The 18,404-nt window shown below is 27.8% G+C and overlaps 1 protein-coding gene across 2 annotated transcripts in view; it reads right to left on the reverse strand.

The window, feature by feature from the left end:
- Positions 1-453: 453 nt before the first annotated feature.
- Positions 454-18,404, reverse strand: part of PAN2 (PAN2-PAN3 deadenylation complex catalytic subunit PAN2) — a 49,470-nt gene continuing 31,519 nt past the window's right edge. Inside the window, exons 15-26 of one of the 2 annotated variants that reach the window (XM_067281094.1) lie at positions 15,314-15,420; positions 15,148-15,246; positions 14,915-15,051; positions 14,726-14,831; positions 14,458-14,655; positions 14,274-14,364; positions 14,032-14,189; positions 13,871-13,956; positions 13,750-13,807; positions 13,290-13,469; positions 11,859-11,952; positions 454-1,040 (exon numbers count right to left, since the gene is read on the reverse strand). In XM_067281094.1, coding sequence (XP_067137195.1) covers positions 868-1,040; positions 11,859-11,952; positions 13,290-13,469; positions 13,750-13,807; positions 13,871-13,956; positions 14,032-14,189; positions 14,274-14,364; positions 14,458-14,655; positions 14,726-14,831; positions 14,915-15,051; positions 15,148-15,246; positions 15,314-15,420 — 1,487 coding nt within the window. In that variant the 3' untranslated portion in view covers positions 454-867. The remainder of the gene's footprint in view (positions 1,041-11,858; positions 11,953-13,289; positions 13,470-13,749; positions 13,808-13,870; positions 13,957-14,031; positions 14,190-14,273; positions 14,365-14,457; positions 14,656-14,725; positions 14,832-14,914; positions 15,052-15,147; positions 15,247-15,313; positions 15,421-18,404) is intronic. The other variant, XM_067281095.1, reaches the window with a different exon arrangement.

The raw sequence follows: 18,404 nt of genomic DNA on the forward strand, positions 1-18,404 counted from the left end.
TTAAAAAGGAAGAATTAATTTAGTAAGGTTATTAGGTCAGTTATTCGAAATGTAATAATCTTAGGTAACAATCTAATATCCTAGGTAATAATAATTAGATTGATATCTTAGGTAATAATCGGATGCTTTTTCGTCATAATTAGTTATGGTCATGTTATATTAGGAGAAATTTTTTTCTACGTTAAAAAATAAGTAATTTTGCATTAAATTGTGTATAAAAATAATATTTTGTTTAATTTGACGTTAATAACGTGATTAAAACTTGAAGCCATCAAACTCGATCAACATCTATCACCTTAATTAAGTCGATTAACTTCTATAAAAATCTTGGAGATAGCCACGGATCAGATTTCCCGAATCAAAATTTTGATTTAATAAGAATCAAACAAGACAATTTTTCCTTATTCATCTACCAAATTTATTTTTAACCCAATAATTATATTTTATTTTTACATTCTTTTAAATATGTGTATGTACTTTATATCAAATTTCCCACAAGAATATAAATTTTATATTTATTATCAAATTTTTGACAGAAATAAAACTTCTATTACATAATTAATATTTACAAATAACAAAATACCTTTATGGTATTTTCTGAAGAACTACATTAAATCGCTCCTACCGAAAAAAAATTATATAAAAGTTTTAACTTCATTAAAAAAAATCTATTGTTTTTTGTGTATTTTATTTAAAAAATTAGAAGTTAAATAAATATAAAATTTTCCTAATTCATGATCCTATTCATTTTAAGTAAATAATTCCCGATAATTTACAAAAATATAAATGTAAATAAAAAAGTATTTCTTTTTTTAATTTTCTGCTAGGCAGAACTTATTTAAGGTGAAATTTATTAAATTTCAAATGTTAATCATTGGTACCAGGTACTTTCCATTGTAAGAGTCTTCCTATCTCGTAAAGTTCCTTTAAACGTTCTTGAATTTCTCCTTTGTTATACAGTTGCTGATACTTCTTATATAACTGTAAAGCTGTTTTGGCATCTTCGACAGAATCGTGAGTTTCCGACTGTATTTTAAGATCTGAAAAAGTATATATATGTGTCAAGAATCGCTAAAAATATGTATGATAAATGTTTTCTCGCTAGAAATAATTTTCCATTCAAAAAACTCTCAACTCTGTATATATAAAATAGAATGTCTGCTTGTCTGTTCTCTATACTCTTCTAAATCCTTGACTGATTTGCACCGTTTTTCATACTTACTCTCTAGTACTCTGGGAAAAAATATAGGATACAATCAATATTGTATTAAGGGGTGACCAGAGCACTAAGCAACAAATATTCCCATGTCCTCTCCTATATATATACAAGTATAATGTAAAACAATAACAATGATTATAATTATATATATCATAAAACAATAATACGGTAGTACGGTAATAACTTTCGCGCAAATAAACGTACAATAAGATAAAAATCAACAAACAGTAAGAACATGTAATAATAACATTTAACAAATAAACAAAATTGTCCATAAATTAAAGGTATTTTGACCTATGTTTCATACTTTCATTTACATACTGACGTAACAGAGGAGTCCTCAGGGTTTGCAATATAGGAGGGCCTGCTAAACTCAGCAATCCCACTGAGTTTAGCTAGTATTGATAAAAGCAGCAAAATGCTTGTTACCTGCGTGTAACTATGAACTAGCGTACAGTAGTAACATTAACGACTGTATCCACTGAAAGATGGATGGATTGACGGGATAGGGCACGCAGTATATGGACAATTTGCCAAGGAGGTGCCTTCTGGGAAGGCTTTCTACGGAAAACTGATCCATATGTAGGTATTATCTACGTGAAACAGAAAACTCCAGCGGCCAGTCCGTCGGGGAGAAGCGACCCTCGACCGAAAATTGTTCATTCGGCCACTGGTAGACTCCACTGAAAAATGATATGGGATCTGACGAAGTTTTTACTTTCGCTTAATCACTGCTCCATTCATCAAGATATACACTATATGATATTTTAATTGCTGAAAATTATATTAATTTTCAAAACTCTTTGATCCTCAAGTTTCATATTAAAGAGAAATAAAATTACTTTTAATCACAGTGCCTTTTTTTTCGTCGATGACACATTTTAATCTTCACTTTTTAGGGTACACAGTAGCAGCCTACATGTATACCACCTTTCTTTTTTTAAATTCTTTCCGCCCATGGGCACTAAGAGGGCCTCTTTTAGCCACCCCATTACGGGTTCGGCCAGGCCCACAATGGGGCGGCCAGGTGGTGAGGGACGGGGCCCGACATATCTGGACGGACTACAATCTGAAAAATTCCTGGGATTTTCTCGATCCCATGTATAAGTACTGTCAAATGGGTACTGCTTACGTACGCATGACTGAGACCTAAACATTTTAATTTTGATTGAGATCGTTCGCTTTAATCGAATAATTCTCCTTCAATAAAGTTTATAGCCAACGGCGCCTTCAGAGTATAAAAAAAAGGCTACACAAACAGGTATCCCTTGATTAACGCAGTTAATTAAGCTATAGTTTTTGTCCGAGTTTTAAAATTTGGCTTCTTTCTGCCATTTTCTCAAAAAAATTGATTACTTCATAAAAAATTACTTGGCAACCCTGAAGAAATGGACTCGAAGCGACAATATTACAGTAACCATAAGGAAGCGAAAAAATGGAGGCAAGACTTCCTTCCTTGCCAGGGAGAGACGGTCAACGGGGACTCCCAGGAAATCGGGAACGGATGGTCACCCTATTGCAGGGCCCTGCGGAAAATATAAACCACCATGAAACATGGACACCCTATTCCTTCCCGATTTCATCCCCTCGATACTTCGTGAAGCTAAAATAACTCAATTTTTAACTAGCATATCTGACTTTTAATTTTTCAATTATAAAATTGAACTATCCAAATTAAAAATAAAATACATATAACGTTTAATTTCTTTTGTAAGTTATAATTTGTTTAATTACAGAACAAAATGAAATTTTGCTGAAGTCGAAAGTATTTAATCAAAGTATTTACAGAAATAAAAGATTTATCACAAGGGATTAATACTGTTTCTTATCTTCGTTGTACAAATTACCTTTTAATTTGTTTAAGCAAAAACAAAGTTAACTATTTGTAAGAATTCTGCATATTTCTATCCAATAATTCTTAATTAGACAAATAACTTATCTGAAATTACACGAGATTTACAATGAGTCTTAGCCTTATTCTCGAATTGAAATCGTACACTCTCACTAGGATTTATATTAGGGATATTTGGAGATATTCCAGATATTAAACAGCACGTGGAGTTTTCGTTTTATAAAAGATTAAGCATCAGCGCTGTAGATTTCAAAGCTGCGTAACTGTAATAAAATCTTTACTAAACACTTTGAGGTTATACCTCTTAAACCTTTTTCAAAACTTACACAAAACTTAAACGAAACTTTTAATTAAAATATTCACAGCATAATATATTTTTAACTAATTAAAGTCGAATTAAAATATACAGCAATTCACTTCGGCAAAATCAAACGTGGCAGATAAGCCGCACAAAATTCGCCTTAAAATTTCATAATTTGACATCGAATAAGTATTGTGGATGAATCTAGTTTGGTTAAAGGAAAAGCTATGAATAAAGTGAAAAATATCATTAGAAATTTGAAAATATTAAATATTCAATGCTGAAGATCGAGAAAGTTCTTTTTGATACGCTACTGTACATTGTTTTCTTCCATTTATTTAAGCTTTTTGTAAGTCAGCTGTTGGTGCTCATCACGTATGAAATCCGAGTTCGAATCCTTTGAGTAATACGATCGGGGCTTCGTTTCTCATCTCTTGTCTAGCCTGGTCGGTCCCACAGGATCAAGCCATGCTCTTACAAATAGGACAAAATAATGGAGCATAGTCAAAACAAATAGGGCATTATATTCCGCAAAGTCTTAAAAAACTAAAGTCCCTATTTAAAAAAATAATCTTATTGTATTGTATCTTTATTTTGGCTTTTCATTTTTTACTTTCAGGTTGTTATACTGCATATAACAAAAGGAAAGTATGGCGGTCGGTCAAAAAATGACTCCCCCAAGATTCTTACATTTTTGGACTCAGGGGACCTTGAAACGTCGAAAAATGAAAAAATTCGGGATTTTTTTTTTTTGTATGTATGGATGTTAGTGGGAGGCACGATTTTTTTCGCCCTCTTTGAAGCTTAATAATTCCTGTGCTTTGTGCACAGGAATTATTAAGCTTCAAATTTTGCAGGGAGGTTTGTGTATTAGGGAGATTGATGCTATTAAATTTTGGTGGTTAAAGATCGTGGGGTGGGGAGCTAAAGCACTGTGTCATATCTCGAGTAGGGTTGGACTTAAATGACGATTTTACTTGTTATTAGCATTTACAATTTTAAAAAATAAAACAAAACTCATCCCTATCCTCAAAAGTAAGTTTTTTGCCATTTTATAATAATTAAAAATATATAAAGTTCTTTTTAACAAAATATCCTAACAGATGGCGCCATCAAATGTTGCTGTGAAAGTTTGGCAACTCGTTGTTGGATTTTTAATAACGGCTACATTAGAAATGCCACTGAATAGTTACTGTATCAATACATTTACATTTAATTTACACAATAGTGTTCTTATCAGTGAAGGCCGTAGGTTTCAGAAATGTGAAACAAATTTTCGTATAAAATGCGGTTACTTACGCGGGAATACGATAAGTTTTAATGCTCTGTTGCCTGGCATTCAAAACTCAACCAAGTATTTATGCTCTTTAAATGCTAATTGTTACAGATTCGCCTCAGAGTTCAACTTACTATTAACATTTCTCTCTACTCTTCTAAGTGGTGCAGTTGACTTCACTGAGCATTAAAAATAATCATCTATTCCTTTATATACAACACTTATTCTACAATATTTTGCTATGGAAATTCAATGTAATTATAACAATTTTTTTCGCTTTATTTTTACAACTTTCTCCATTCATCTTAGTGCCTATATTAATATTTAAGTCTTATTTTATAAATTTATCTAACTATATTCTCTATGTTAATTCTAATGCTATGACAATTTATTGTAGCATCAGAATTTATATAAAGGGTTGATTACTTTCATTACAATCCGTGCTGATTAAATGCTATTGTATTTGATAATTTTACCCTATAATTAAATAAGTAGATGTATAATTACTCACTTTTAAAATGTTATCTTTCTTTTCTGTATACGATTAAACTATTAATTTAAATTTAAAAAACGCTGACAATCTGAATTATTCATCAATTTGAACAGTTAATACAACCAATTTCAAAACAGATACATATAATTTAGTTTTTTCATGGTATGGACAAATTTTTAAGGTAAATGGAAACAAAATTACAGCATAGTCCCCGGTAAACAGAGACAAGCTTTTTCATTATTTCTTATGATAGAAGTTTGAACCTCGACCAGACATAAGCTAGTCACCCCTATCCAAGTTCTTCAAGTAACATTAATGTACTGCAAAACATCTATTTATCAATCAACCAATGATTGTAAATAAAATAAAATAAAATGAATAAAAGTTCGATTAGGTTATTCACCGATAAAAGCGACACACGAAGTTAAAGAAGCCTACACAACAAACAAACCCAAGTTACCAGACATTTCTTCATTTAATGGTAAGAAAACAAGTTAGTTAAGACGATAAGCAAGCAGAAAACAAACAAAATTAAGTAAAGTAAGTTTGTTTTTTAATCAATAAAACTAATCGCCGTTATAAAGACATGCTATATAGAAATAAAGTTCAATAAACTACACAACTACGTTAGAACGAATAGCAATACCCACAGGTGCTAATCCCTTATATCTTGATATCATTCACGTTGTATCTTCATAGCAAACGAAAGTATGGCTTGAATAAAATAATAATAATAATAATAATAATAATAATAATAATAATGAGACTAAAACCTACCAGCCACTCAACACGTGGTTATATTCGTGATTAGAATGCTTATATTTTGTTTTTGTAATCATCGATCGGGTGCTCGTTGAATCGAATATTTTGTATGGTAAACTAGGGAATAATAATTCATTATCGTATATCGAGTACTCGTAAATCGGGATCACATTGTATTTCAGTTATCTTGTATTGTTATTCATGATATATGGTAATTAAATATTCACAAATATACCAATAAAATTATATCGCTTTACTACGAACATTTCTCGTAAATAAAAGAAAAGAAAAGCATTTTCATTTTTAATAATTAATTTTTTGGTTCCAAAATAAATTTCCTAATCCATTCTAAAAATGAAACATATCTAAAATATTTTCAAACGTCCAGGACATTAATAAATGAATGGAAACTGAAAATAAAAATAGAACAGAGACGGAAAATAAGTGTTAAATTTTGTTTACGGGTTCTGAACATTAAGAAAATCAATATAATTTATCTTTGACTTTAATTTAATATGAATTATGACCAACAACTCATTCATTTTTAAGACTGTTTTCAAGGTTTGTTCATATATTAACAGGTCGCAGACATCTTGCAATTAGCCAGATAACGTTCAGATATCTCAAAAATATGTTTATCAATTAAAATGGAGCATCGATTTTTTACTAGAAGACAACAATTTCCTATCTATTTATTGTTTATTGTCTTTTACAGGGATTATTTTATCCACTTATTACATAACTGTTTACTAAAAAACCTAATTTATATTATATACATTTCAATAACTTCTGAATTTTTTATCAGGATAATTCCAACAATGTTTTCAATGTGAATTTCACTTACTTTTATGTAAGTGAAATTCATAAAACGCACCATAAATTTCTACATTTTGACATTTTATTTTACCACATCAACAATAGAGAAATTCAAAATCAAAATAATAGATGATAATTTTTATATTCCCTTGACATTTCGATTTTAAGATGAAAATCTTATAAAAATTTATAAAAGATATCCGTTATGTGTTTTTAATCATCAGATATAAAAAAGCGATAAGTGATGTTTCTGTAGATAAATTTATATTTAAAATATTGGAAAACTTCTAAACAAACATGTGAAAACAATTCAGTGTTATCATCTGTCCAACCGGAAATAATAACATTTTTCCACGACTTTTGATTAAAGTAGATTTTATTCTTCAAAGTAAATTGGACCAGGAACAAGTAAAACTGAATTCTTAATATACAGACTATTAAGTATATATATAAACGTCAAAAATTTTCCAAATTACGATGTTAAAGGTGTGTAAAAATTTTACTTTCAGTTTGTATTTAATTTATTTAAAAGATTAATCAACAGGCGATCTCACAGATGATATCAGAGATCGGTGAGAGATGAGACATTTCCCGATGAGCAAAACTAGGATTGTTCCTCTTTTTCTGCTCCCTCTGACTCAAAATATTATCACAACTTAAGTATACGTTTTATTGATTGATTTACATTTATTATCAACTTCATCTGTAACAATTTTCTTCGAAACGTACATAATTTGACAGCGGATATATAACTTAAGATACAAGTGAGGCCAGAGACAATTTTGATAGCTTTCAGACAGAATTATGGTTTATTCGTTAACTTCATATTACAATCCAATTTATCCTACTGAGTTTCACTTCTATTTTTTATGGCAAACAACAGCTGGTGTAACAAACGATTAGACGTTGCCATAGAAACCTGAGATGGAGTGGGATGCGTTTAGAAGATATCCTTAAGTTTAAATGGAACGAACAATATTTTATTTATTTAAGCTTTTTTTATGTTTTCCGCAAAATTGTTAAAATCGCTTTTACGCTCCACGTAAACAGACATAAAACAGTCTTCAATGGCTAATATTTCCGCGAATTTATAGCAGCTAAATGTTATTATCCAAAAATATTTTAAAATACTTTCTTCCAGTATTTGAAAAGCCACACCAGTTTAGTTATTTTTTGGAAAGTTTTATAAATTTTTAAATATGAAATGAAATATTAACGTATATAATAAATACGGAAAATGATGGGAGAGATGAAGTAAACAAGTAGATTAGGTGTGATGATTGGAAACGTAGAAAATGTAACTGGTTGAATAATCAGAAAAACGCTCCCATATTTAACAAGCTTTAACTAAATCTTGCTTTATAGATAAAGCTTGGTTCACTTCAGATCAATCATGATATCAAATTTCTTATACATGTCTTTAAAGATTGTATAATGATGCACATTTAAGATTTTTATTAAGATAAATTGTGATTTATATTGATTCCTGTTGGTTTATGATTTGCAATTTATCCAAAAAAAATTTATTTATGGTTTACTTTTATAAATAAATATCTAAAAATACCACTAGTAATTCTTCTTTTCCTAGGATTTAGGGAATTGAAATATATTTTCAAAATACCCATGGCAACAGTCCCATTTCTCTATGCGTAATAGCATCAATATTTTATAATCTGTCTTACAATATTATGATTATATAAAATATTTCTTTCCAAATAATAAAGCTAAAGATTGATGTCTATAATGATTAAGCTACTTAAAACAATATTTATCAAATAGAGCAAACAGATTCAGACAAATAAATAAATTATATTTTCACTTCAATACAAATACAAATGAGTGATGCATTGACTCAGTAAACGATAAATTGTTTTAGTAAATTCCACAAATGTACAATACTGTAGATGGATATATGTCATCATATATTAATATTCTTTCTACATTATTTTTAAGTATTGTTTTGTCATCTTTTGTTCCGAATTTGTTTTCATTCTTTATATTGTTACTATGTACTTTTATAAGAATATTTAAAACCAAACTAATTAACTTAAAATCATATAAACTTATTATACTTTTTATGAACTAAAACTGTCTGATGTTATATTAAATTACTCTTCTTAATATTAAATATTTTTTAAAAAGAATTATTGCTTAATAATTCCTTTTAAAAATATTGAACAAAGCATTAAAAATTTTGAATTGTTTAACAATTCAAAATTTGTAATGCTCTCTTTGTTTAGTATTTTAAAAAATAATAATTTATTTATTTGGTGCTATAATTCTATAGTGTCATATCATAACTATGATTCATAAATATTGATTTTCTTTCTTTTTTTTAATATAGTCTGACGATTACATAAAGGATGAAAAGTAGCTAAATTACATAAGAAAGGTTTAGATAGGATTTTTAAAAGAATTTTATGAAATTTACATCAATATGTCAAAACCACATTATAAGATTTAAAATTCACTTTTTTACTCAAATACTTAAATATTTATCATCAAAGATTCCATTACAGTTTTTCAAAAAGAATAGAATTTGTAGAAAAGATAAATAAAAATATGATAATACAGTGGAACCTCGTTTAACGAGCATAATTCGTTCCAGAGTCTTACTAATAATGCAAAATACTCATTAAGCAAAACAATTTTTTCCATAGAAATTAATGTAAAATATGATAATGCATTCCATGCTGAAAAAATGCTCAAATGTTTTATGTATAATGTTTATTCAAAAAAATTGTACAATATACACTGTTAAGCAGCGTGAATCATCATCATCTTTTCTTCTAGCACAGAATGAACCATCCTGGAATGAGAATTCGATTTGCAGAAACAAAAAAAAAAAAATCACAGCTAATATGTTTGATAAACACTCCAAACAATATGCCAAATTCTTGGGTTATGTAAAGGCTATAATTAAATATTAGAAATTAATTAATTTGACTAGAGGTAGGCAGTTATGTTTCCATCTCGTATTAAATTTAATAATTATAAATAGTTAATTTTTAATTCGGACATTTCTAAAATTTAATTTGGAATCGGTCATTAAATTTAATTAATAACCCAAGAATTTGGCATATTGTTTGGCATGTTTATTATATAACAGGCTATGGTTGTTGATGTTTACAAATAATATGTGTGAACAGAAGTTTGGAAAAATATGTGATCACAAGCAACACTAAGATGCTAGTGGAAGAAGTGGTAAACACAGACTGATGGAGCATGCCGCATGCGCACAATTCGGGACTTCCCCTCTCTTCATCACTCGTTATGCAAAACATTGCTCATTAAGCGAGGCAAATTTTTACAATTTGTTTTGCTCGTTATGTGAAGTACTTGTTGTACGAGATGCTCGTTAAGTGAGGTTCCACTGTACAGTGTAAAATTCAGAAATATATTTAAACAAATTTATGAAATAAATTTTAAATTTTACAAAGATTTAGTTTATTGATAGCATATAATAACTGAACATGGTATATTATTAAATTTAAATGTATTTTTTGCTTAAAAAAAAAAATGAAGATTAAATAGAGTTTTCTAAACAAGTTCTTCATATGTTAACTTTAATTTTATAATTTTTAACACAAATATAAAATATTTAGATCTAGATATATGGTTGTCTTTTGATATTTAAAAAGTATCTTCAAGACTATAGTTATATCAAACACTTATTTTAAGCTATTTAGCCACTTTTTGTCTATGAATTTTTATGTAAATTTAATATTTCAGAATTGTTTTTATACATTAACTGTAATTTGTATTGAAACAATTCAAAATACACTAGCTTCAAATGTAATTTAACTGACTTCAACTGACAAGTTACATTTTAAAAGTGACAATAAACTAAAATAAAAAATTCAATGTTGTTATTATTTTTAATATGATCACAATTATGGAATGTAGAAACAGAAAATGCCAGAATGGCTAGTCTTTGACACATTTTAATGATTTTTTTTTATCTTTATGAATTGTTTAATGAATTTTCAACTTTTGAAATTTGTTTCTTGTGTTTTAAATTTATTAAATAAATATAAATAATTTCATCCATTAAAAGTTAAATTATAAATAACTAAAATTATTATGACATTCAGTTTTAATAATAAACAATTTTCTATATAGCTTAATACAAATTAAGTGAAATTCTATATCAAATTTAAAAATAGAATCATTGTGAAATATTATATCATTTCTGGTATGTCAAATATTAAAAAAAAAGTAAGAATTTTATGATATTAAGATATTAAATTTATATTTTACAGGAGAAATCAATTCAGAAAATTTTTAAATTTAGTTTCTCTATTTACAAAACAATTATATTTGAGAAAAATATTTTTTCTATTAAGAAAAAGTAATTTTTACATTTTAGATAAAACAGTTGCTATTAAAACATCAACAAAAATAAAAATCTCTATTTATCAATGGATAGAAGATCCATATATAGATTATTATTATGTTTATAACAGTAAAACATACTGTTCAATTAAAAATATTTCTAATAATAGACAAAATCGACAAAAAGAAATTTTAAAATACCGACGCCAGGGTGCAGCTTTAAAATTTGCATTTTCCAGCGCTTGTTCCAGCAGATAAAAAAGCGGAAACACCCACTGGCTGGATGGTTGAAGAGTAAGACGTCTGTGTGTCACCGACTCCTAGTTTTAACTGGATGTTTGTGTTTTTTTAAAGGACTTTTTACCTTTGGCGACATGAAGCCTAAAAAGGAAGGCCTGTCGCCATATGTGTATGTTTTTAGTCTGGAGCGCAAAATAAATGGTGGTCCCTCTTGGGCAGACTTGTCTTCAATTTGATTAATTTCTAATAATAGTTAAGATTTCCTAGAAAATTTTATCTACAAAATTATGTTGCAATCTAAAAAATTTTCAATGAATAAATAGAAGTCTTTCTAATGTCAGTGATGTATAATGTGATATTTGATAAATATTTATTAAATTGGTGTTATCCATCCATTAATTCAACTTTCATTAAGATGAAAATTTTAAACAAGAAAGTTGAACATTAATATTTGAGCAATTAATTAATGAAATGTTTTCCTCTTCCAAATTTAACTCAATTAATTAATTCAATACTAATACATGTATTACAATATTAATATAGACTACAAGAGATCAAACTTACCTAAAAAATGCCAAGCTAAGAATCTCAATGATACCATTCGTTTATTTGGCAAATGAAATAATAAAACTGTGTCAACTATCTGATGAGAAGGAACCTACAAATATATATATTTTATAGCTTTCCAAAAGAAATTACAACTCCTTGACATAATTTTCCAATCACATGGAATATACAAAGCACAACAGCTATAAACAACAAAATTGAAAAAAAAAATGCTAGAAATAAAATTTATTTTTAAGATAAATTAACTACAAACATTAAAAATAAATTATTTCTATAAGAATGAAGCATCAAAATTTTATAACTCACTCTGAGGGCATAATTTCCAATCATGTTCAATAAATAATACTGTACTTAAAATTTAGTAGGACCACCTTTGTTACATATAACAGCCATTATATGTTTTGGCATTGAGGGTTTGGCATATCAGGCTTTGAGAATAATCTTTATCAATTTCTTGTCAACTCACTCTAATTGCTGCACTTTTTCTTCCTTATTTGGTGCTTTTGAAGTGAGGAGTTTTTTTAATTAACTTCCACCAATAGTTTTTGATAGGATTTATGTCCAAACTGTTAGCAGGTCACTTTAAATACCTGATTTTAGTGAGACCAGTTCCTGTACAAATTCTTGATTTGTCACTAAATTCTAATTTTTTTTCACTCCTCTACTATTCAGTCTTTATGTTCTTTAGCCCACACAACATGGTTTTTCAGTTGTACAGCCATTAGTAGTTCTTAGTTTTAAAACTTGAATGTTCCTCTTCCTTTATTCATTATTCATTTGTTTTGTAGTATTTTTACAATTCCTTAGGCAAATATTTTGTAGATTTTTTATCATCTCTCTTAGTTGTCTTTCTATGATGACCAGTGTACACAAAATAACATCTGTGGTATTGTATTTTTTTCAAAGATTAGATATTGTGCTCTAAGCACAACTGAAAATTGAGCAACTTCTCACTTCGATTTTCCCTCTTGTAACATTATAATAATTTGATTTTTCATATCATTACATAGTTACTTTTTATGACTCATGATTTAAAACATAAATTAAGAAAATTTACCAGAAATACTTGTATCTTCATTCACCTAGTTACTTTAATATGCAAATTTGAAGCAATGATTCTCCTAGAGGAAGGTACACTGCTCAATTGGAAAATTACGTACAATGATACAACTATAAAATTTTGTCTTTGAGGTGAGGATAAAATCTTCCTGTTAAATTAATATTTCTTGTACAAAAAGTTTCATTCTATGAAGATAATTTGTTTAATGTTTGTACTTAATTTATCTAAAAATAAATTTTATTTCTAGTATATTTTCTTTTCACAATTTTGTTGTTTATGACTGCTGAGCTAAGTCGTATTCCAGGTGATTAGAAAATTATGTCAAAGAATTTTATTTAATATTTATGTCATTAAGAAGAATGACTTACCACTAAATTGATTACACGAAAATCGGTTTTCAATCCATGGCCAACAAACTTTACTCCTATATCCACAAGAAATCTCAATTTCTGATAAGTAGCTTTTAAAGTAGTTAGATGTTTAGAAGAGAGTGTTACATCTAAATCTCCAGGCTGAATACCAGAGAACTTAGTCAAATAATCAACAACCTATTTAGAAAGTGAAAACAAAACATTTAAGAATTGAAAGAAAAATCATTATGGATAATTGTGTGATCCACTAATAAAATAAATTGGATGAGAAACATAAAACTTCAAATATTTAAAGGATTATATTATATTTCTTTATTTCTAAATTTAAAAAATAAAATTACTGTTCTCAGTTTCTGATATATAATTGAAATTTTATTTTTTTACATTTTTAATCAGTTTAATTGAGGCCTTCTATTATTAGCTTAAAATACATAAAATAATATAATTTTAAACTGACCTGTTCTTGAGTTGAAATATAATCATCAATAAATGGAATGCCTTGTAATGAACCATCCCTAAAATAGAATCATATGCAATAAATGAATTTACTGAAAGTATTTTTTAAGTATTTATCTTACCCACGAACGCATGAAATTCTAGCTACAGATAACTGTGATGGTCTTATAGTAGATCTTGTTCCATCACTACGAATTTCTGCTTCTTCCTAACATATAACATAAATTATTTTTATGTTAATTATTTAATTTTAGAATAAAACATAAAAATTTAAAATTCAAACCTGATTAAGAGTAACAAATTCTGCATCCATAGCAACTATTTGGCCAGCCTTTGGCATTTCATCAGGTTTCAAAGGAGTGAACATTATGTGAGACTGTCCACCCCTTGCAGCTAATGATACATCTTCTCGAAACACTTGCTCTGAGATTGGATTCCTAACTGATTAAATTATTAAAACATATCATACTGTTAGAATTGCTTTTACTATTGAATAAATTTCATTGACTTTAAAAACATTAATACCTTCACATGAATGTTTTTTATTAACATTGCAACAACTATAATAAAGAACACAAGGTAACTTCCATTCTAAATTTATAAATAGTGCTTCTTGCTAAAAAAGTATGTAATAAAAACAAAATTAATTAACATAAAAAAATAATAATTATTATAACTTAAAAATATTATTTTATGAAAACAAATATACCTCTGTAATTGGTGTAATACTGAAATCATTGAACAAATACCATTGTTGAATTCCTTTCTGATCATTATTTACCTTAATACAACTGATTATGTTATCCCGATATTCTTTTGGATCATTAATCACATTTACAACTGCAATTAATTCATAATCATCGTCAAGTAAACAATTTGTTTTATTCTCTGAATCTTCACTTTGATCCTATAAACAAATGAAATTAAATTATACATATTTTTTTTACAACAATATAAGTGAAATAAATTTTTCTAACCATTAAATCTGAAATGTTCTCTACAATAATATCATCATTTTCTTCATCAAGTTTAATTCTCAAGGATGAAGGCAACCAAGATGTAACAGGTTGCTGTTGTGTAGAACTAAATACAAATTCAAAATATTAAGTTAATTTTTATAAGAATCAAAATATTATCTCCGAAATCAACTAGTAATGATAATTTACCTAGTATTTTGTTCTTTATCATGGAGAAATTTGCAGTCAGCTCTATTACAGCTGTTTCCGTATCGGCAAGGCTTACGCGTGAAAGGAATATCTGGTAATGTTTTTAACGTGTTACTTCCTTCCATATTATTCAATAACTATTCATTTAATAATAAAAAATAATAAATATTATATATTAAAAAATCAGATTTTTATATAATTCAATAAAAATATAAAAAATAATATTATCTTACATCCATTTGTGTTTTCCAAAAATTTAAATCTTGTTGATTATCAAGTCCACAACTAATAACCAAAATATCTGGAAGAGTTTTTAGCTTCTTTCTTTGTTGCTATAAAATTTAGTATTATTACACTTAGAAGATATTATTTTATAAAAAAATTTATTTTATACCATACCATCACTTGATATTTTTCACATTTTTCACACCAAGCAGGCATATTTTGTTCTACTAGGAGGCTCTTTTTCAAAATTTGATGGAAATTAAATTGTATAGGAGGTTTACCTACAATTGATAGTTTTACTAAGTATCAAATACTGCTAATCTTCACCAATAATCAAATTTTATCAAGAAAGAATAAATCAAAGTGACTTTCACACAAATATAAGATACAGATTTTAACTACATGAACTAATTAAGTAGATTCCACTCATGAAAATGTGTTATATTTTTATAAAATATACTAATATACTACTACCATATTTCAAGTTCTGCTTTCATTTCCTAGTAATGACATTTCATTAAAAATACTTAAAATATATCATTTGTTTTTAACTGAATTAAAATAATCTATTTGGAAATTTTTAAGCTAATAACTGTAATTATTATTTTCAACATAAAATATTTTTTACAAAGAATTTAAATTGTCTTAAATACATTTTAAGACAAATGAAAATTATTGTGTGTACTATAATTTTCATTTGTCTAGAGTTCTTGCATGTAACACATCATGTCTATGTGATATCAGTGCTGCTCATTGTTTCATTTATGCTAAATATTTTGCAAGCATGGCTCTAAAATGTAAGGGTAGTGACAATGGTAGCTCTGATAAGACAAAGAAAAGCTATAAAGTGCCTGCTTTAACTCTTTCTTGACCGGGGTACCGATCTGTCGTACCCCTAATTGTTAAGCAAATAGTCCAGGGTACTGATTCATTGATACCCTGTTAAAAATAAATTTTTATAAAATTTATCGACAACAGATGTCAGCACTTGATGGCAGCGTCTTGTTTATTGTCTGTTTCACATATTTTTGTCCAGGTGGTGTTTTGTTGACTTAAAAAATTTTAAGTAATGCTTTTTTTTTCTTAATTTTTCATTTCCTGATAATTTTTTATTTCATTTTTAGCATATTCATGCAATAATATTACTATAATAAGTTCATTCATGCTATAATAAGTTTATTCAGCTATAATACGTCAACGTGTTATAAATATTCGAGTTGTGATCTTCAGTTCTGATATTTTATATACTGTATATTTACGCGGATAAGACTATAGTTGAATCATAAAAAAAGCCCCCAAAATCCGAGGTTGTCTTATAGGACAGATACAAAAAAATTAGATTGAAATTTATATAAATTAAAACCATTATAAAAAAAGGACAAACCATAATTATTTACTAGTAGAGAGTATGGCATGTCCACAATATAGAATAACCAATACAACATTTTTGTGAATAGTCAAGGTCATTACTTGAATGCCGGAATCAGTGCAAATGTTTGCAACAATAGCAAGGCAGAAAATAAAATTTGTTCATTCGAAAAATTATGAATAGGACATAATTCCGTATATGCTATACAGTATTATTATCCAGATAATGATCACTGATCTAAACTAAATTCATAGGCCATTGATAGTTTGGGGGTCATCTTATAGAACAGATATATGCTAAAATCATAAAACTTTGCGGAAAATTTATATCTCGTCTTATCTGAAGGTTGTCTTATCCACGGAAATATACGGTATTTTTTATTTTTTATTTTAATCGAAAATATCAGCAAATGTTACATGTATTGCTACTGGTAATCATATGTTTATTACAAAAATATATAATCTCGTTCGATATGAAGTGAATAAAGTATATTAGTTCATTATATTAGTTGATAGCAGAATAAAGTTTTGATTTCAAACAAATGTTTGATATAATGCACAATAATTTCACAACAAATAAACGTACATGCATAAGTGTTATATCCAATTGTACAAAACAATATTCTACGTCTTTCTGGTTCAGTGCCAGCAAAAAACTAGGTAACTAGACAATGCTAATTTTGACAAAAAGTTACAAATTATCAAGTTTAAATGTCAGTTCTGATATATATAATTTTTTTCTTATAAATTTTTCTAATAAAATGTATTGAAAAATATTGTATTTAAAACTAAAGATATTACTAATGTACATGATTTTTTTTCATATGAATATAATGATAATTTGATTTTTGGTGAATTTTTAAAATAGTATCGCCTGAGTGACCTTGACTGACCTATATTGCCCTTGGCCATTTTACAAAACAAACGTAAACAGAGAGACGTAGCAAATGGACAAAAAAGAGTTAAAAAAAAATTAAAATTTTAGATTTAGTAAGAAAAAAGTGCCTGCTTCCAAAAGTTTTTTAAAGCTATTTTTTTATGATTTACAGCAGGAATGGGCAACCTGCGGCCCTCGGGCCGCATGCGGCCTGCATTCATATATTTTGCAGCCCGCGACGCATAAAATGTGAATAAATATATCAATTTCCCAGCTGAAGGAAGTATGCAACAAAATTCAAACGTTATTTTTACAACTTATGTATGTGAATAGTTTTTCCCGCAATGAATTTAGTAAAAATTAAAACAAGAAACCGGCTAACAGACACATCGGAACTAGTTTAAAACTAGCAGTGACGAATATTTAACCAAATATTTTCAATATATTACGTTTACATCAGTTCCAGAAGGTAAATTAAGTATACCTATGCTAATTTCTAATTATATACGAATAAATAATTCTGATTTACCAACATTTTTTCTCTTTCTCTTGTATGCGGCCCGCATCAGTTCAAAAGTCTTAAAATGCGGCCCTTACATAGAAAAAGGTTGCCCATCCCTGATTTACAGTATTATGCTATTTATTATTAAATAGCATAATACTGTAAATTACTTCATTCTCATTTTTCATTGTCTTTCTGCTAGAACAGCCATCCTCACTTTCCAGGATAGAAGTGAACAGCAGTATTGTGTCATCATTTTTCTTAAAATAATATTCAAAACACTAGCTACTTCTACATCATATTTTTCAGCAATACATTACCAAGGTTCTCTTTTTTCAATGCATTTATGATCTTCACTTTTTCTGCAATGGTAAGAACATGTTTTCATTTCTGTAAGTTTGCAGACATGTTCAAAGTCACATTCACAGCAAACATAAGAGAATTGCAGTCATGTAAAATAAAAGAAATGCAATGTGATATCAGTGAGAGAGAGAAAGAATAACAGGTGATAGTTCAGA

Source organism: Centruroides vittatus, unplaced genomic scaffold (genome assembly GCF_030686945.1).
Source record: "Centruroides vittatus isolate TY-2023 unplaced genomic scaffold, ASM3068694v2 contig_905, whole genome shotgun sequence".
Lineage (NCBI taxonomy): Eukaryota > Metazoa > Arthropoda > Arachnida > Scorpiones > Buthidae > Centruroides > Centruroides vittatus.